Source organism: Amphiura filiformis, chromosome 19 (genome assembly GCF_039555335.1).
Source record: "Amphiura filiformis chromosome 19, Afil_fr2py, whole genome shotgun sequence".
In the NCBI taxonomy this organism is placed as follows: Eukaryota; Metazoa; Echinodermata; class Ophiuroidea; order Amphilepidida; family Amphiuridae; genus Amphiura; species Amphiura filiformis.
Window position 1 is genome coordinate 2,696,111 of NC_092646.1, and position 21,064 is coordinate 2,717,174.

A 21,064-nucleotide genomic window follows, 5' to 3' on the forward strand; every position below is an offset into this window, starting at 1 on the left:
AGTCGTCCAGAACATTGCAAGAACTTTATGATCGCCAAGAAGAAGAATGCTGGCTAAGTAGAAAATAGATAAAGAGTGATTATTTTTGATTATTGTGTATGTGCATTTGTTATCATATATTGTACCAATAATAACGTGCTTTCAATTAAAGACTTAGATTTTGTTAGCATAATCAAACAGTGTATTTGTGTTGTGCATTCGTGTGAGTTCGGGTAAAAGGTGATTTTGGCCTTGAGTCAAGTACGACTCGTAACAATAGATATTCCAGTTGAAATCCATACATCCCCTATGGAAGACATGCTTAATCTCCCATACAGGGAGTGTGAATTTCAAATGTGGTTACCATTTGAAATCTACACCCCTTTACAGGAGATTAAGGTCATGTCTTCCATAGAGGATGTATGGATTTCAACTGGAATAGCCTAATAGTTGATCTCAAAATCCATCATTAAGAGTTGTGGTGTCTCAGTCACTCAAGGCACAGACCCTAGTGCTCAATGACTCCATTTTCATAACTGCCAACCTAACACCAAATTTCTGGCCACCATACAATTTTTTAAGGATAATAAAATCAAAATAACAATTTTGGCAATTACAAATCACAGCAATCTTACACTACATTCATTCACTGGACGGCTTGAGTTGGACGGATGTCATTTTTGTTTTCTTACATTGCAATAAATAAAACCTCAATTAGTATTATAATACAGTTATGTACTCAAAGGCATAGTGGTAACTTGACTGTGGTACTGCAGTCCCTAAGTTATTATCCATGACTATAACCATGTAACCTCCTGGGATACTATACATGTTCCCAGCAATCACACAACATTTTACAAAAAATGTTTAACTGTCAGGTTATATAAAGGGTATACCTTTGTAAAGATTATCATTCATCCAGATAGTAAACAATAATAATATTTGAACTACAATCTAGGCAACTGGACTAACCTTTTTGAGTGGGAGATTTTCATGTTCGATCCTGAACGCATCATGAATGCAACAATATCTGCTTCACAGGTCTATGAACTTTTACCGCCAGAAGATCAGTAGGGCTGATGATACGTTCAGGATCGAACATGAAAATTTCCCACTCAAAAACGTTAAAGACCCATTCAGTGATCCCAGCGAAAGTATAAAGAAATTAAAATTGTTTATAAATTGCTTAAAAGTGAAGGATAAGTCATTCAAATTGTCATTTGGTATTTTTGAAATGAAAAATGGGCAAAAATCAAAAGAAAACAGCAGTATCGATGAAGTTAAAGCCCCATTCAAATACATGTAGCTAATTTAGATACTGTCAGTATCTAAATTACAGATTCATGTAAATTCCTTATTTTTGTCTTAAATACACAGCTTTCGCCTGAACCACTAGCAGGCTATGTTTACATATTTATGACAATGACAAAAGCACCAAAATCTGAATTTTGAGGATTTTTACCATCGTCTGGATGAGCAAATCACTGAATAGGCCTTTAAGTCCAGCTACATTCAAAAGCATACTGGCATCCCGAAAATTTAGGCCCCAAATTACCTACCGACCTTACCTACCATACCTACCGACCTAGAGCAGCTATTAATTATTTACAATCTAACACTGACACTTTAATTCACCATCATAGTGTGATGTCAAAATCGATCGTTGCCAGGTCAACTGGTCCATGCTATTTGGGTTCGGAACCACAATCAAAATGATCACAAACACACGGTTAATGAGTTGTCAACAGGTGTGTAAATCAAGTGTTAACCAGTAACTAAAGTTTGACATATACGACGGCAAATTTGCAAACTGAATATTTTCATTTCTATATCTGAGCTCTATCTGTCTTATAAAATAAATAAAAGAAACAATGTAATATAGCAAAAGTAATTTTTAATTTGCTCTAGTTTGACTGAGTTAAAAAAAACTCAAAAGATGCATAGATAATTATTATTAATATTTATATACAGAGCAGCTGGGAGTAATACAATTTCAGTCATTAATGCAAATATAATAAAGTATACAAATCAAATACAAAAATAAGCATTTATATTTCAGTCAAATATGGAAGCTCGAGATTGTCCAAAAATTGGAAGCTCAATCAACTCCATTGAGTTGTTGCATTGGACTATTCCAGAAATTAAAGACACTCCTCCAAAACAAGACATGGGATTCCCAAATATGTTCACCATTTTTTTCTCTGGGACCCCCACCCTCCATGGTCATTATTCTCACCACAAATGGTCATTATTCTCAAAACCCTAAAGAAGATATCACCAACCTACTACAATAATTCTCGCTATTCACAATAAGGGCGAACCAGTGGTTTGCGATGTAATCGTGATGTATCATGGGAAAAGGTAGACATCCAAGTCAGCGCAATACGAATATTACCATACTATTACCGTAACCACTCGGGTATAAGCCCACCTTCGGCTATAAGCCCACCCCCTATTTTTCAAACCATTTGGGGAACAAGGGTGCACTCTGGTATAAGCCCAGTAGTAATTTTGGCTAAGGTTTTAAATCATATCAATGCTTTTCTTTCACATTTAAGAACAAATATTTAAAAAATATCAGTAAAAAATTAACATTCCATACGGTACTTAAAATTTAAACAAAATTGAAAAAGATGATAGAAATTACTGATACACTGGCCATACAAATGGGGAAGATTTTTCTTATTTTTGAATTCAACTACTAGCCCCTCCTCGGTTATAAGCCCACCCCCATTTTTGAAGTGAAATTGCCCATCTAGGGGGGGTGGGCTTATACCCGAGTGGTTACGGTACATAGGAACATGTGACAATATTTTTTAGTTTGTCAATATAACGGTATTACACGCAAATCGATAGAAAAAAATGAATTGTGCACATTTCAAATCACATTATTTAGTATTATTGCATATCGATTTGTGTGTAACACCTTTATTTTGACAAACTAACAAATACTGTCACATGTTCCTATCCCAGCAAACACAAAAACGTTTTATAAATGTTTTTAATAAGTTATATTTTGGCTTTTGGTTAGGTAAAAACGTTTTAATAACATTAAAATGTCGGGTTATATAAAGGTCATGATAACGTTTTGAAACGTTTTGTATGAAAACACAGTACAAAAATATTTTTAAATGTTTTCAAAAAATGTTATTTTAAACTATTTTTGCAAACATTTTTGCCAAATATTGTGTCAATACTTAAATAACATTATGTTAAAATATTTGAACCCAGCAAATACATAAATGTTCTTAAAATGTTTTTTCAAAACCTTTTAATAACATTTAAATGTCGGGTTATATAAAGGTCATGAAAACGCTTTTAAAACGTTATTGAAAATATTTTGGGCAAACATTTTTCGCAAAATATTTTTTCAACCCCAAAATACCATTTGTTTAGAATGTTTTGTATCAAGTTTTCAAGAATGTTTTTGGAATGGTATTAAAACGTTTTTATACCCTTTATATAACCCAACATTTAATCGTTTTCTGTAAAACATTTTTGTTTGCTGAGCAGTAGATTATCAAAAAATATTTTTTAAGTTTATAAAAACGTTTTATACTCTTAATATACCCTTTATATAACCCGACAGGGACGGATTTAAGCGGTGGCCCGGGGAAAACGTTTTGTGTTTGCTGGGATGTAATAGCATGGTAATATTCGTATTGCGCGGACTTAGATGTCGACCTTTTCCCATTATACATCACGATTACATCGCAAATTATTGTGAATAGCGAGAATTGCCTAAGTCATATTTTGAAATTTGGTTCAATCATGCATCAGTTACATAATCACCCTAATTATTTCTAATTATTCACTTTCATCTGTCTCATTATCATTTGTTCTTGTGTAACAGATTGGTGAATAAATGGGTTTAAATGCATGCTTGAACCATATTTTGTACTTTGTTCTCAAAATTACAAAAAATGGTTAATTATCATAGCAGGGTGACAACATGGGCACACTCAAATTTGCCAGGAAATTGATTAATTTTGTGGATCTTGAGCCAAATTCCCAAAGTACATGTATACACAATTATTTGAGAAAATTTGTCAAATAAAACTGTGTTAAAGGAGTATTTCGTGATCCTAACATCCTCTTCTTATGACATTTTTCAGTAGATATCCACGAAAAAAGCTTATTTCCAAAATTTCAGTTTATTCCGATTTTGCGTTTGCGAGTTATGCATGATTATGTGTATTACACTGCTCCATAGACAATGTGTTGTAATTTCGTTCTGGTGCACCAGAACGAAATTCAAATTTGGTGATATTTTTGCTAAACGAATTAATCTGCAAGAAATATTTGGTACATAAACATTATGTAGCCAGAGGTATCCAGTGGTGTAAAAATCTCAACTTTTTTTGGGAAAAGTGGGGGGATGAGGCTGTGGATCACGAAATGCCCCTTTAAAGTTGGCCTAACAACTGGACTTTGGGTATAAAAAGAAACCGATCCCATTATTAGTACCCGGGAATTAAAGGATCCATATTCATTCTATATTATACACAATCATGTCCAGTGGTGGCGCTAAGGGGGGCAATCCCCCAATATTTTTCTTGCCCCCACACAATTTGAGGCAAAACCCCAAAGTCACATAAATTTCCACTTTTTGCAGCAATTTTGCGCAAAATGTGCCAATTTTGCCCCCTCCCTGAAATTCACTTCCCCCCATGCCCCCCCAAAAACAATTTCCTGGCGCCGCCACTGATCATCTCTGTAAGGTATTGTAATAAGTATGTATGGTGGAACAAATCATCTTATAAACTGGCCTATGAAATTGAATAATGCTCAAATATGAAAAAAAAACCAATCACAGTTATTGTATATTGCTCAATGTCTAGGGTGCTCTCTCACAGACACACTATAGTTTGATCAGCTTATAATCGACGGGCCTTATAACATCGAGGAATAATATCAATATATTTTATTTGGAGAATTGTCTTGTGATATCTTGCCAGAAGTATTACAAAAGTCCTATACACTTCTCTACTTTCTTTAAAACACAAAATATAGACCAGTCAGATCAATAATATCCTTCTTACCGTGGATCTACTTTTCGGCGTAGTGGTAAGCCTAATAATTCCTGCTGATTACGAGCTGATCAAAGTATAGTCTGGGAGTGCTCTAAAACTTACTGCACATTCTTAATTGTTGTTCACATGCATGTCTACACTGCTTGACTTGGGTGGCTCCCCCGGGTTCAACCCTGAACATCTCTCAAATGATCAGAGTCACAGATTATACACTCAAAAGATTTAATATTAGAAATTAAAAAAATAGAAAACAATCTATAGTATGTCGTTCTGTGTCCAGGTTGTCCATTCTAATGTTGTTCTTTCTAATGTTGTTCTTTAAACTACCATCTAACCTAACCAACATCGACGACAAAGAATCCTTCAAGCAAGCAACAAAGAACCACCTGCAAAACAACTAGCCTACAGTCGCAGTGCGCCTCACGTACCCTACTCGGTTGACTCTCAATTTTGAGGGTGTTGAGTAGTACTAGCACAAGACAAGACAAGGCTGTCCACTCTGATATTGTTCTCCTTTGTTTAAAGTGTCTCTGTACACCTCCATGCATTAAAGTTCAATAGTAATAAGTATGTTATTCTGTGTCAAAGGTGTTCTCCCTTTAATTGTGTGTAGTGTTTATGTGCCCCTCCCTGGGGTTGCATTCAATAGTATGTTGTTCTGTGTCGAGGATGTCCTTTGGGAGGCTGTTCTCTTCTGTGTGTAGTGTCTCCGTACCCCTCCCTGGGGTTAAGTTCTAATAGATGTCGTAGCCTGGTGATCTCTTCTTTGTATCTGTATAATGTGACAGACAATCACAATCAATTAAGTGAGCATACACTCAACTCTACTAAATAGATAAACAATTTCATGTAAACAAAACCAAATTTTACTCACTAGTTTGACGGTTTCGCTTTTCATGGACGAAAAGCATCATCAGAATATTGATTGATGATCACTTCTTCCGGTTGGACGAATTCTGACCACAGAGGGTGTAGAACTGTCACTCAGTAGAGGATCATTATACGTGACTTAGATGGTGGGCCCCGTCGTCCCTGTTTATGACGTTGGGTCCTCTTCTCCGAATCCATATGGACTCCTTGATGCGTCTTATGTTTGCGTTACACTCCTTGCCAAGGATTGAGTGACAGTTCCAACCGGAAGAAGTGATCATCAATCAATATTCTGATGCTTTTCGTCCATGAAAAGCGAAACCGTCAAACTAGTGAGTAAAATTTGGTTTTGTTTACATGAAATTGTTTATCTATTTATCTACAAACCTGATGAATCTGTTCAGTGACTCAACTCGACTAATTTTTATAAAGGAAACAATTTTTGCTGAAACGAGACAGTGTGGTGTTTCTGCTGTTGATTCTATAGCAATTATCACTCCGATGTTGCAGTGATGTGAATGCATTGAGGTAGCTGTTTCGCTCACACATTTGCGTGGAGTCATTAAGCCTGTATGTGTGTATGCCAGCACTTCAAGTGAACACTAGCGATTTGAAGCTGTGCCCATTGAAATATGCACTGATGTCACTGGCATATGAGGGTGGAAAATGGTATAGTGGGGTGGTAGAAGCAGTAAATTAGGGACGAAATCCGGTTCTGTCCGGTTGCTATTGTTCTAAACAATGGTAACTGGACGGAACCGGGCGGAACCGTCGGTCAAGTTTTGATTTCATCCCTTAATAACAATATTGATGTGAATGACAATGGAGGTAGTAGTGGTGATGACAATGATGATGATGAAACAGAAACAAAAATGGTGATGATAATGATGATGATGATGATGATGATGATGATGATGATGATGATGATGATGATGACAATGTTGATGATAAAGATAATCATGAATAATGATCAGTGGTAAATGACATTGGTGATAATGACTATAATGCTGCTACTGATAATGATGAAAATAATAATGGCAAGAACTGGGTTGGATTTATCTTTTTCTGCTTTTTTATTTCTCTTAACATTTTGGCCACCCCTAGATCATGGCCCCTGAGCCTGTGCTATGCGGTAAATCTGGCCCTGGGTATGACAAAACTCACTCTTTGAGATGTGTATCAATGTAATGCTGACACTCTGCTAGCTGTTCTTCTAATATGGCATTAGTTGACATCAGATTGGCCCTCTCACGCTCCAATTCATGCTGAAATTTAAAAAAAAAACATAACCTAATAATTATTTAAAAGCCCAGCAATAGTGTAAATAAAATTTTAAAGATTGCTTAAAAATGAAGGATAAGTCATTATTGTCATTGTATTTCAGAAATGAAACATTTGGCAAAAAACAAGGGAAACAGCAAAAATCAATTATTCCCCATAAATGGTCTTAAGGCCAGTGGCGTAGCTTTGGGTCAGGGTGCCCGGGGGCGAAAGTAGTTCGGGTGCCCCTGACCAACATGGTGCAGAGCTAATCAATTTTAGTATTGAAAGCCATAGACCTACCGAATAACTTACGAAGTGTTTCAGATTAAATTTATATCATGTTTCAATGCAGTTCATGTTAATAAAACAAAATGTTTTCATATTCTCTAATGTCTTTACTTTGGAGATTCGTCACTAGCTGCAGTGACGTAGCATATAGCGCCCAGGGGCAAAAATACACTAATTTGGTATTTAATCAAGTTGAATTTAGGTCTTTAAAATGACAATTTATATAGTTGCAATGCTTGCATGAAGCCTTGCGAAAAATTTTGTGTTGAAGGGCACCCAAATGAAGAGTAATTTAATGCATGGTGGGTAAAGGTTTCCACTTCTTTCCTATAACACAGTACTATCGTGTCAAAGGCTATCCAGGCTTGGGTGCCCCTTAGCCCGGGTGCCCGGGGGCACGCCCCCCCAGAGCCCATAGGAGTTACGCCACTGCTTAAGGCTCGGATAACAACGTTTTCACGGTACTTTTTGTGGGATATGAGAGCACATCAGACACATCAAACTGTATTCTGAATACAAGGAATGTCCTTCTGATGTCAAATAATTTAGATTTTTTGAAATTTGTGATATAACACAAATTTTATGGCTGGACATACAAGGTTTTAAAGGTATGCTTAATAATGTCGCCGAGACTGAAAAACACATTGCAAACAATAAAGGTAAAATGTATGAATGGAATAAAAGATGGAACTCTATAAATATGTAATAACAGTTACTTTCATCAATGTAATATTATTGTAATTATTCTGTATAATTGTGGCTTTTATAACTATGTATAACTGAGATCATGTTTGATAAATAAATACACAGGGCACCTTGTGTGCTCTGTGGAAAGATAAAAAAAAAAAAAAATTTTATGGCAAGTTATTAAAAATTGATATTATTGACATTACAGTCCTCGAAGTAATATTGATAAATCAAATGATATGTACTTAAAGTGTATTAGCTGGGAGGAAAAGCCGACCATCATTTTAAAATTGTGACCTTTCGTATTGAAGATATACATTTTTCCCCCAAAAGACCTAAAATATTTTAGTCTTTTGGGGAAATATAACTAGTGATAGGCTGTACAGCCCCAAAAAAAGGGTGAGGTTCCAAAAAGCTTAGGGTACCAGCTGAATTGAAGTAGCTAATCCTCCTGAGCATTTTGACACCTTTAAAAAAAATCGGTTGAAAAATAACAATTAAAACCTTGCGTCTGAGTCAATTGAATGCCTGATAATACAACGAGCAATAAATTACCGAGCATTTCAACAATATCAATACCATTACCAGTCAGTGCTGGAATCTGGTTTCAAACCAGTGTTGCCAAAGAATTTCAGCCCAAGAGGTGGGTCAAATAATCAAAAAGTCGCCCAATTTTTCTCCTAACCATTGGTTTCTTTGGGACAGAAAACTACCGAAAGTCACTGGAACCAATGTTGAAAAGTCACCCAATTTTTTTTTAACCATTGGATTCTATGGGACAGGAAATCTTCAAGTCACCCAATTGGGTTACCAAATCGCATGTTTGACAACCCTGCTCCAGTGACCAACTCTTGGCAATAAAATCTTTAAAAATTAATCAATAACTGTAATGTAATCAATCACAAACATATCAATATATATTTCTTAAGATTAACCTTGTCCAAGAAATCAATTAGAGTAATGTAACAGGTTAGTGATTCATCAGTTACCACTGCTGTGCATATTAGCCACCTGTGTGTTAGAAAAAAGCAACGATTGTTGTGTTTTTTTGGGTTCATTTTGCTCAAATCATGTAACATCAGCTGTTTTGGGGCCGAAATTGATTGATTTTGACTGGAAAGTTTTAGAAAAAAATTCAATCCTATTTCTAACAAGTTAGCTACCTAAATGTTAAAAGAAAAAAAAAACTCTGGAATTTCCAAAATTAGAGTCGGTATTCATTTGACAGTAAAACAAAATAAAACTTTTTTCCAGATTAGAGTCGGTCGGTGGAGGACAAGCAAACAATCGGTTTTTTTTGCCTAATTGTTATGAATTCCTGTCTTAAAAGCCTATCCCACAACAATATACAAAATCATTTCGCATGCATTATGAAGAATCAATATATTGATGATTTCCTGTGTGCGGAAGATCAAGTAACAAATTATTTTTCTGCTTAATTGGCTTGGTGATCTTGCTGCTTAGATTTCTTCTTCATTATACTCTCCAACATTGTAAACAGGATCTAGTCAGGCTACAATGTTTTTATCTTGGTATCTAAAATATTCATTATGTTTAACTTGAACTAGTTGTTGTCTTCTATAATATGTGACACGATCTGGTCCATGGAGGCCAAAGGAGGCATTTTTGAAAATTGAGTTACTGTAATTATTACATTATACATACAATAGGCTATAATTTACTGAAAACACCAAAGGTCTAGCACACTTGGTTCTAAAGTTTTTTGATGCCTATTTTCTTATGTATTTCATTGTTTTTTTACTCCATATAATTTCAAATTTGCCGCCTTTGGCCCCCATGGACCAGATCGTGTCACATATGGGATATGGGAGGTCGAGTTTGATGGCAACAAATTCTAATCAATTATGGTGCATTGGACACCTAAGTTACTGACGCAGTCTGGTCGGGCAGAATTAATTGCCGGTGCATCCTGGTGTCGTAAATAATACATCAACATTTTGGACATTGGGGACATTAAATGCATCATTTAATTCTTGGCATCTTGCAGTGGCCAAATCAATAAAGCCTTGGCACTAAAGACTTTTGACGAAACTGCAAATCACAATCAGGGATGACTGTTACCTTCAAAGTGAGGATGATGAAAGACTATATTTAACTTTCAAATCAATAGAGCACCAATGTGCTGATTCAGACAAAAAAGACCCAAGTAATCACAAAACAATGAGGACAGATGAGTTAACAATTTTTTGGTTTGTAAAAATGCCATAGTCTTGGGGCAAATGTTCAAATCGTCTGCTGATCCGCTAATCAAATGACTTTAATGGGACATATGTGTGCAAAGCAGGTGAAAAAATGAACTTGCCTCCCTGCCCCCATCCCCCAGTCAGTATGCCCTTGAGGGAGATGTTGGTTTCCCACAATTAAACGGTTTTAGCCATTCCAGATCCAACAATTTTACCACCAAACAGTGGGGTCAAATTGTGTAAAATTCGATATTTCTATGATTTCATCTGGATTTCAACATAAACAAATACAAAAATCCACCTGGATTGGGTTATTGCAGTTGTAATCCATACTCCCCCTATGGAAGACATGACCTTAATCTCCCACAAAGGTGGTGTAGATTTCAAATTACATCACCCAATTCAGGTAATCCCATTTAAAATTCACACTCCCTGTGTGTGAGATTAATACCATGTCTTCCAAGGGGATGTATATATTCCAACTGGAATAGCCCAATTCACCACCTACCTGAGTGTTCTGTGTGAAGTCCTGCAGTTGTTGTTCAAGAGCTTTCCATCCGGTGGCTTTTACACCTTTTGGGCTGTTAAAAAATGCATAAAAAAGCAAAAATATCTTCAAATTTGCAATTGAGATGAACATGTCTTGTACTTTTTGGAATTTTTAATAAATATTTAAACTTTGTTTGTTTTCAATAAAAGCAAAAACAGGGATTATTGCTCAGTGATCAGTGCTATTTAAGAAAAAAACTAGTCAATATTTTTTCAGGCAGCGGCTAAACATGCAGTTTTATTCAGTAGTTTTATTGCCGATATCAACAGAGAAATCATCGAAGTTTTTGTAAGGCTGAGGGGCAATGATTAAACTAACATTCCTCATGAAATAATCATGTGAATTATACGATCTTTAGCTTCTTTTCGTTGTTGATTGAATCCCTAAGTGTCCTATACTGCCTTTAGCTATAATTACAGCCTGGTGATCTGGTCATCTCATTGACCTCAGGACCACATTCAAGTTGTTATCAATTCTGTTCAGGCAGTGAAGCCTAATGAATTTCTGCCTGTTTGATACTGATCAAAGTTTAAAGTTCTATAATTCGCACTATGAAAAATAAAGTATAGAATCTAGAATAAGAAGTTAAGCCTATCACCAATGACTAACCTGTGTCTTTGTGATTGAGTCAATTGTTGCTCCATTTCTTTCAATTTCTTTTCAAGTTGATTAATTTCTTTTCGATTTGCAGACTCCAAATCTTCTTCTGACAAGGCAAATTCAAACTCTTCTGCCAGAGGGGGTTGGTCAGCAGAGGCTGCACCTTGCTGCATTTTTAACATTCTGTGACAAAATAAAAGGTTTAAATGAAAAGAATATAATGATCGAAGTGGTGATACATACTCAATTTCTATCATCTTTAATGTGAGAGCTTGGTGGCAAGGAAAATGCTTATAAGGCATATGATAACTCCACCTAAAAAGACACTTGCATTATACAGACAGTCTCATAAAGGCTGTTTGCAAAAAGGTGCCACTATACCATTTTCACCCTGATGTGGCAGTGATGTCAGAGCGCATTTCATTGGGCGCAGCTTCAAATCACTAGCATTCAGTCAACGTGCTGGTGTAAACATGCATGCCCTTAAAGATGCCAAATAGATGTGTGCACCAAACAGCTGCCTCAACTTGTTGACATCACTGCCACATCAGGGAGAAAATCGGTATACAACGGCATGCACAAGTAACCACAAATAAGCATGCAGCATCATTCACAGAGTATGTTGTTTAATTCAATTCAGGGATGAAAACAAGCACTGACATAATTTCCTGAAAATGTGTAAATTCCCTATACTTTGTACAGGAAAGATCCAAGCAAAATTTCCTGAAGATTTACAACCTTGATTCATACGATCAGAATATTGGTTGAACATGTATGCAATGTTCATTACACTCCACATGGTGTATGGGATGATCATAACACATCAAGATGACTGACCTCAGTCACGACAGATGTGGTGTGACATGCATTTGGGATATAGACACTGGAATTAAATAGCGGTTTTCATTGTTTCAGGGGCGTAGCCAGCTTTCTTGGTCAGGGGGGGCAAAATAAAATGTTGGGGGCACAGACGAAAAAAATTGCAGTTGCATCATACAATACATAGAGACTGTATGTCTTCGAGCTTGCTGAAAAATGGCTTATTGGGATGATGTGCGCGCGCAGCTTGAAAAATGGTATTTTACATTATTTTACGCCCATTATCCGCTGAAAAGGGCTATATTGTTACAATGCGGCGTAGCGCTGAAAATTTTGTATTTTACACTATTTTGGCCCTGAATTTTGCTAGAAAAGGGACTCCATGCCCTTTTTTTTCCTTTGCCCTCCTGATTTTCTCTTTCATTTTTTGTCAAAGGGGCACTTTTTTCTTTCATTTTTTTGTCAGGCTCTGCCCCCCCTGCCCCCCCGCTGGCTACGCTACTGCATTGTTTTATCTCATTTGTTTGGTTCAAAATTCAATGTGGATATATCTGACAGTGAAAGAAACTTAACATTTTTATGGAAAAGAAATACAAATCAAAGTAGCCACTATTACAACATGGATGTAACCCAGGAGAAAAGATAAACCAAGTATAAAATTGCATTACATTTTTGTCAGACTTACCTAAACATAACCATAAGTTGTTCATGTTTCTTTGCTACTCTCTGTGCCTGTGATCTGTACTCCCTTGCTGCATCACTAAGCTGCTTTTCTCGACTCACATATGTCTTCTTTAAATCTTTAACCATCTCTTTCACATACTCAGTAAGCTGTTGTTCAATGGGTCTTTTAAATGTATTGGCTCTAACATCAACATACTCCTGTTGTGAGTGAGAGATATTCAAGACAACCAATGAAGTCAATTTTTCATATCTTTGAGTGTCTTACAAGTTACAACCATGCCCACACATATATCTTTTTATCTTAACACAATTGATGTGGTAAACCAGAAGATGTTGAAGTATATTCAAGATTATGAATGAGTTGGATCTCACCAATATTGGTTTTGAGATATTGGCAAAAACAGTATTCCAATTCTTTTGTTTTATATTGTTTTCAGCCATTGATAAATTGCTCATAACTCGGTAACCAGATGTCCGATTTTGATGGGGTTTGCATCAAAATGTAACATTTGTAAACTGCCAGAAACTATTGTAAAAATTGAAAATTGCTGACATGTGACTCATTCCCCTTGATCACATATAGTTCTGGTCAGTTTGGGTTGGTTCAGTTTGGAGAAATTGTCATCAGTTATTTGGCGATCGGGCCAAAAAATGCAATTTAATCAGAGATAGTCAGGGTCAGGTTTGTGGCGGTCTTGTTTGATCAAGACAGAGAGAGAAATAATCATTTCCTACTTGTCTGTAACTTGTTACAACTGTTTACGGTAACATACACTTTAGTCAAATGTGCTTCCTGCTTTCTGACAAGCAAATTCCTTTCTAAACATAACATTCTCTGAAAGCTCCTATATCTTAGAATATGGCCATTAATTCTATACTGTAGATTCCATCTACAAGCATACAATACCTCTAAATGATATTTTTTGAGAAAAGAGATGAAAGGCATATTCACTCCACAAAAAAAATATTTGAAGTTTGAACAACTATATCACCGATGCAGGCAGCTATACAAACATATATTATTGTAAGACCAATGTAATGTTTTTGTGGAGGGTGTCTGCCTTTTGTCACTTTCTTCAAAACACTATAATAAAGGCATTGCTTGTAGATGGAATTTTACGGTAGAGAGATATATATTTGAAGGTTATAATCAAGTTTAAACACATTATTACTTACAGCAATATCTTGGATGTACTTTGTAAGTTTGGATTTGAGTTCAGAATTCTTCTCCTTGAGTTGTAGTTGGAGTTGCCCATTTGTTGTTTGTAAACCTTTTGCTTTGTCCCTCAATGTGAGGACCTCCTACAAGAGATAAATAATATAATGGAAAATGTGATTATTTTTGACCAAAGAAAAATGATTTTGAGAAGGGAGAACTTTGGAAGGATAGCAAAATGTTTCCTCTATTCACAGGTTTTAAAGTTTTCAAATCAACAAAATGTATGTCAAGATATACAAAGGAATGTTTTGTAATTTTAGGGGGGGTATTTTTTTGTTAACCCTTTATATGCACGCTTTACTGGGCTTGGTATGCAAGGTTCATTCTTTCCTTTTTGATAGCCAAAAAGCAGTTTGAGCGTTATGACTAATTATTTGTAAGGCTCCACTTGAACCTTGAGCAAGAACTCCAACCAGTGTGATATGCTATTTTGTATACTGATTATAATAGGTACTCACCACTTCTTGTTCTGCTAGTTTGTGCTGTGCTGATCTAGCTGTCTCCCTGGATCTCTGTACAGCTGATGTTAGACCAGTGCTGAAGTAATATATGAAATGATGATATATGAATAGAGCAGTGAGGATGTAACATCAAGTCAATGGAAGCATTTTAAGTGGTGTAGCCTCATAGGGGCATGGAGGGCACATGCCCCGGTTGCCCCAATTAAAATCAGAGACATTACCTACAAGAAGCATATCTAGTACAAGAGGACACAACTCATGCTTCTGGATACCATACTGTGGCACTCAAGTCTTCCAATTATCCTTCTTCCCAAGAACCACCAGGGACTGGAACAACTTGGCAGTTTGACCCTGCTAAGGTCCCATCCCTTGACAATTTCAAATCAGTGTTGAGGATATCCAGCAACTAACTTCTTCCAGGAGCAGTTTTTACTTGCATGTTGTACATAGAGCACACAGCAATATTTGTTGTTATTATCTCTTTTCTGCACACACCCACAACCATAGTGTGATGTTATTCACTTGCGGAAGTCTGCACAAGTTGGTAGTAAGGAAGGAACAATTTTAAAAATTACCAAAAAATTACAGGTGCTCCCATCAATCAGACTCAGTCAGTGCCCCTCAACCATTCGCGATATCCCACCAGATGACTCAATGACGCTGTTCTTAATCTAAACTTTGCAATCACATTAATTTAAAAGCTAACTAGCTGTTACATGCATGGCTCTACATTCAATAGTGTATCACAACTATATATGACCTTACCATGAAAAACAAATCAAATTATTTTGTTTTTGTTTGTTTTTAGTTACTCACATTTTTGTTTTGAGTTGTTCCTGCTGTTCATCATATTGACTTTTCAGTAAATCCATTTCTCTTCTATACCTCTCCTGGTTACCAAATACCTGAAACAAACCAAAATTAATTATTCATAACCTCATGAATATACATGATGTGTGTGATCCAATCATATTTGATTATTTCAGGGCTCAAAATTGATGAGGGCTAAGGGCTATTTGCCCCTGAACATCCCAAAATAGCCCTAGGAAATTAAATTTTTAATAGAAAGTAGCCCCTGAATGGAATCAATTTTGAGGCTTGTGGCTCAAGAAAAATGGGGAATATGGGTATTTAGCCCATGAAATCCAGAAGTAGCTTTAGTAGATTTTTTTTTCAAACATAGCACCCGAAATAAAAGCATTTTGAGGGCTGGATTATTTGTTAACATGCAGATGCAAATATGGGTCATTAATTTCCTTTCATAACCTCATGAATATATGCGATATGTGTGATCCAATCATATTTGATTATTTGTAAACACATGGGTGCAAATGTGGGTCATTAATATCTAACAACTGACTGCAAAGTAACATGTTTATCCAATTGATTTTTGTTTATTTTATCTTTAAATCTGGGGAAAATCAATTCTGCAATATTCTGGAATTGAGAGTGGGTACCAACTTTATACCGTAAAAACTTGATAGTTAGCATTATGTGCTTACTATCGGGCGCTTTTGAAACATGTAAACATGAAGAGCCCCATCCACAAAAGTGTAAAGGGTTTTGAGCAAATCATCGATACACATAGTTATCTATGAACAAGTAAACCTGCGAATTTGTGTCTCAACCCCATTAGCTCAGTTGGTAAAGCACCAGACTTCAAATTTTCAAAAGCGCTTGATAGTAAGCACATAAGTTAATTATCAAGTGTTTACAGTATTACAAGTAAATCCAATTTGTTTTCAATATTAATTTTGATAAATAAATATAAAAAAAGCAAATATTATACCTTCTTTTCAACATCCAGTCTTTCCATTTCTGTTGATGCAATATCTTCTGCCTGTAAATGAAAGAAAAAAATTGTTGGTTAACAAAATAATGAATATTATATGAGATGTGAATATTGTAATCCCATTGGTTGAGAGTCAATTGATATATTGATGACCTAGTAATAAATTACTTTTCATCACATACTGAAGGTTACACAGTAGCTCACATAGTGCGTAATGGCTCACACACTTCGCCCTGATCATAGCCAGCTATGAAGAGTCCACCGAAGGGAAAAATTAAAAAAAAAACACTAAGGATTTGTATGATATGGTCTCATGTGATATATAACCTCAAACCACCGCTATTTTTCATATTGCATGAAAAAATAGGTGTTAACTAATATTGGGCTATTTACACCATTCAGGTAACCCCATTTGTAATTCATTACTCCCTAGCTGTGTGGAAGATTAAGGTCAAGTCTTATAGTGGGTGTATGGAATGAGACAAATGCCTGACAAATTATTGGAATTTGCGACAATGGAATAAAGTGTAATTTTGTAGAGCCTACGATTTAATACCCTAATTCCTGCTCACTCAACACCTAACTGAAATACAGTTATGTCAGCCTTGCTCTGAAGATTGTGAAATAAACCTACCTTTGATTTATAAGTTGACATTCCCATAGCGATATCTCTGACTTTGTTGAGTTCTACAGGACTAGGGATGTTAGTACCAGTCATGTCAGCTCTGGCTAGGTTATCTTGTTGTTTCAGTAAGGTGACCCTAGCATGCAGGAGGTTGAGTACCTCTAACCCTAATTCTTGGTTCCTGCTTACCTAGAAACAATGAAGAGATCAGATGCAACAAAAATGGTTACAATTTAATTTTTTTGAATTAATATTGGTATTTTATGTATGGTAAGACTAATACTATGACAAATTATACAAAATTTGCATGTTTCAGACAAAGTTAAACATTTTTGTGGCAATTTTAGCACTGTAAAATACCTTGGTGCCACCCTTAACTCCAATGATATCATTTTCAACAACTCTTCTTATACCTTTGTACAGGAGCCAAACCTTTATAACAGAGTGCCGAATACGTTGAAATTACTGGAATTATTAGAAAATGAATCAGCGATGCAATACTGTTCCGGTAACTAGCCCTCCATTTCACCATCTTTCACTCACTTATCACGCTGAGTAAGCACATTCAACCATAACTGGTATTCTGCCTTCTCACTCATTACAGTGTCCCTTATTCTATAATTCAAGAAAATTGGTCATGCGCAACATGAATTTAACAAATAGACAAATCCGTATTTGGCACCCTGTTATAAAGGTGTTATCGAATGTTGTATGTGTCATATTATCGTCGACATAACCCTTAATCTGACATGTCAAAATAAACTGTCCCTTTTCAACACTTTAAGAAACATATCAAAAAAAAAAAATTATGTTTACACCGAAGCGGCGATCGTAACTCATATCAGCGTGATTATAAGCTTATCTATCGATTTTTTTCAGCATTTTTTAGATCCCATCATGAGTGTCGACACATATCGATTGTCATATTTTTTCCCAGACGAAGTGTTGAATTAGAAATCATGTGTTGATAACACCTCTACTCTGTTAAACTCATAATGATATGTCCCATGACAGGTCTTACCTCCTGATCATACTTTCTGACAAGGGCCCTGTAATCAGCATTGAGTTGTACATACTTGTCAGCCACATCTTTCTTGTCCACTTCCAGATACCTCAATCTCTGTCGCATCTGATTGTTTTCTTTGGTTAGGTGCGTCTTTTCCATCTCAATGTGTGAGAATTCCCCATCTATGGATATCAACTATATGGTGAAAATAAAATTTAGTAACATATTAAATGGATAAAATATCATTATGAGTTTGGCAGACAGCTGAATCTGTGTTGGTCTTTAGGTAAATTATTTTTGAATTAGCCAACAAGGTATCAACGCTTTAGCTAATAGAGGGCAGCATATCAATTTTTGAATGGTGATCAGCATGATAAGTAAGCAAAAGAGGGCGGCACACATGGCTAGATAAACAGTGGAACACAGTACGGCCATTAAAAGATTGATGCTACCCTCTGTAGCTAATCTGTTGATCTCTTGATTTTGATTTAAACTTTTGATCCAAACACAAGGAAATAATTCCTACCTCGGAATTTTCAGATGGTACTCCATCTTTCATCAGCGAGTGAGTGACTGTATCAGGTCGTGATTTTCTTGACCTTTGACCTGATAACAGACTCGTGAGACTCCTGAAAGCTTGAACCGCCCCGTCTTTGTTGAGAGATGGTTGGTTGGCTTTGATGTGAACTGCTTCTTTGACTCCACGTTGGAACCACCTGCTGTCTCTGTCAAGTATGCGGACTTCAAGCTTTCAGGAGTCTACGAGTCTGTTATCAGGTCAAAGGTCAAGAAAATCACGACCTGATACAGTCACTCACTCGCTGATGAAAGATGGAGTACCATCTGAAAATTCCGAGGTAAGAATTATTTCCTTGTGTTTGGATCAAAATAATTCATGTGAAGACGAATACGGACTCGGCTGTCTGCTGAACTCATAACGATATGCAAATGTTTAACAAAGAAATGCTTTCTGCTATATTCAAATGCTACTATTCAAACTAATAGCAATAGCACGTACAACCTAATATGGACCTTTTCCTATGTGCGGCCAGTCAGAAGACCCTAATTTCAGAACTAATATATATCACCAAAATTATAATCTCTTCATGAACCTCCTGTCTGGCCTATTACCTCTAAGGCACAAGAAACAAATGTATTCGATCTTTGGATCGACCATTGATTCTGCTTCAATGCTAGGGTGCATCACATAGGTAAAAATATGTTGTGGTGTGTGATGCATGTCCGATATAAACACTATTATGGCCGAGTCTTATACTTCATAACAATTGAAATACAAATGATGAGCCCATTTGCGCTCTGCAATCGTTCTTGTCATCATTTTAGATTGCAATTGAAGCTTACCTTGTTGTTCAGTTCAAATGTTTCTTGTGCAGCTCTTTCTCTCAATCTGTTGTTTTCTATTTTCAGATCCACCAATGTCTTTGACACCTGATACAGTGAAATCGGAACAAACACGTTAGTGCCATCCATAAAATAACACATAGATTGGAATGTTCCATGTCTGTGCCCTCTAAGCATACTTGAGCTGATGCCACTTGGTGACATTGCTCATCTGAGCATACACAGAGCGCTCAATTTGTCAGCGCTTACGCGCCAACTCTCTTCGTGTACGCCCGCGCTATTTTTGAGTACGCTAACGCACCTTTACTTATCGTCGACCCCCATAGGCAAAATGCTTACCTTGCGCAGTATGGTTCTGTTGGCAGTGTAACTTTACTATATATTACATTTCGCCAACACTAGTATACTTAACAACAATAAAAAACATAATGGCAAAAGGACAAGGCTGGATAAAAATTAACATGATGATCTGGGTTTATTTGGTTGTGATTGAGGCTGCTGCTTGAAAGTATTGATTGAGGGTGCTCCAACATCATCTGCGGGCAACTCATTCTACTCTCTTAGTGTCCAAGGGAAGTTCACCTTATTATGAAGTTCAAATGTTTTGTGTGAGATTTTAAAGTTAACTTTTAACCTTTTCTCATCACTGGCAATGAGCTAAGCTGGCAACTCACTCAAATTTCGAGCAAAGTTCAAAAATAAGATATTTCTAAGCTTACCCGTAATCTTTCCTCTTCACTTGCAATGAGCTTAGCTGACAGGTCACTTTTATCTCCAGCGTTGTCCTCAAATCGACTCTGTAATTGCTCCAGTTTCCTCTCAAAATATTTCTTCTCTTCTTTTAATTTTTGCTGTTGTTGAAAAGAATATTGTGTAAATCAAAGTTGACATGATCGTAAAAAATACAGTCATCCTCCCAATGTTGACAACCGTATATGGGTTTTTTACCAAATTAGTCTCATATTTGGCCATTTTAGCCTAAAAAGTGTCAATTTTTGCACTCTTTGTGCAAATTTGTGCCACTTAAGCACCATATTTCATTATTTTAGCTTCAATATGGCAAACATGTTTGTTTGCCTTTTTACTATAAACTTATTCTGTCACCATAAGGGGCTGGATTTTTTTTCATTTGTAACCTCATCCCCCCCTATGTAAAAAAAAAAAGAAATCTGATTTGTACAATGTAGTCCACCACACCTGATGAGAAGTATGAGAATGGGCTATTCCAGTTAAAATCCATACACCCTCTATGGAATACATGACCTTAATATCCCACACAGTGGGTGTAGATCTTAAATGGAGTCATCCATTCAGGTAACTCCCTTTGAAATTCACACTCCCTGTGTGGGAGATTAAGATCATGTCTTCAATAGCCGGAACAAAGATTTGAACTGGAATGGTTAACCCAATGCGTCTCGCCAATTCTTTAATCCATAATTACATTTTCTCTTGATAGCTTTGTGTTAGTCTCCTGGAGTTCATCTGATGTCAGTGTAGGTTCCACACTGGTTTGACCCAGCTGCCTCTTTATGTGTAAGATCTTAGCCCGATATTGTGTGATCAGCCCCTGGAATATAAAAACAACAGAAATGAAGACATTGTTAATTACTTTTCTCTGTTGA

At 36.3% G+C, this 21,064-nt stretch overlaps 1 protein-coding gene across 1 annotated transcript in view; it reads right to left on the minus strand.

The window, feature by feature from the left end:
* Window positions 1-5,443: 5,443 nt before the first annotated feature.
* LOC140140826 (uncharacterized) overlaps window positions 5,444-21,064 on the minus strand; it is a 36,985-nt gene continuing 21,364 nt past the window's right edge. The window contains exons 8-21 of the mRNA XM_072162582.1: window positions 20,884-21,009; window positions 20,162-20,293; window positions 19,443-19,529; window positions 18,096-18,275; window positions 17,084-17,263; window positions 16,447-16,497; window positions 15,474-15,562; window positions 14,655-14,733; window positions 14,154-14,279; window positions 12,979-13,175; window positions 11,484-11,657; window positions 10,833-10,905; window positions 7,047-7,147; window positions 5,444-5,784 (exon numbers count right to left, since the gene is read on the minus strand). Coding sequence (XP_072018683.1) covers window positions 5,655-5,784; window positions 7,047-7,147; window positions 10,833-10,905; window positions 11,484-11,657; window positions 12,979-13,175; window positions 14,154-14,279; window positions 14,655-14,733; window positions 15,474-15,562; window positions 16,447-16,497; window positions 17,084-17,263; window positions 18,096-18,275; window positions 19,443-19,529; window positions 20,162-20,293; window positions 20,884-21,009 — 1,725 coding nt within the window. The 3' untranslated portion in view covers window positions 5,444-5,654. The remainder of the gene's footprint in view (window positions 5,785-7,046; window positions 7,148-10,832; window positions 10,906-11,483; window positions 11,658-12,978; window positions 13,176-14,153; window positions 14,280-14,654; window positions 14,734-15,473; window positions 15,563-16,446; window positions 16,498-17,083; window positions 17,264-18,095; window positions 18,276-19,442; window positions 19,530-20,161; window positions 20,294-20,883; window positions 21,010-21,064) is intronic.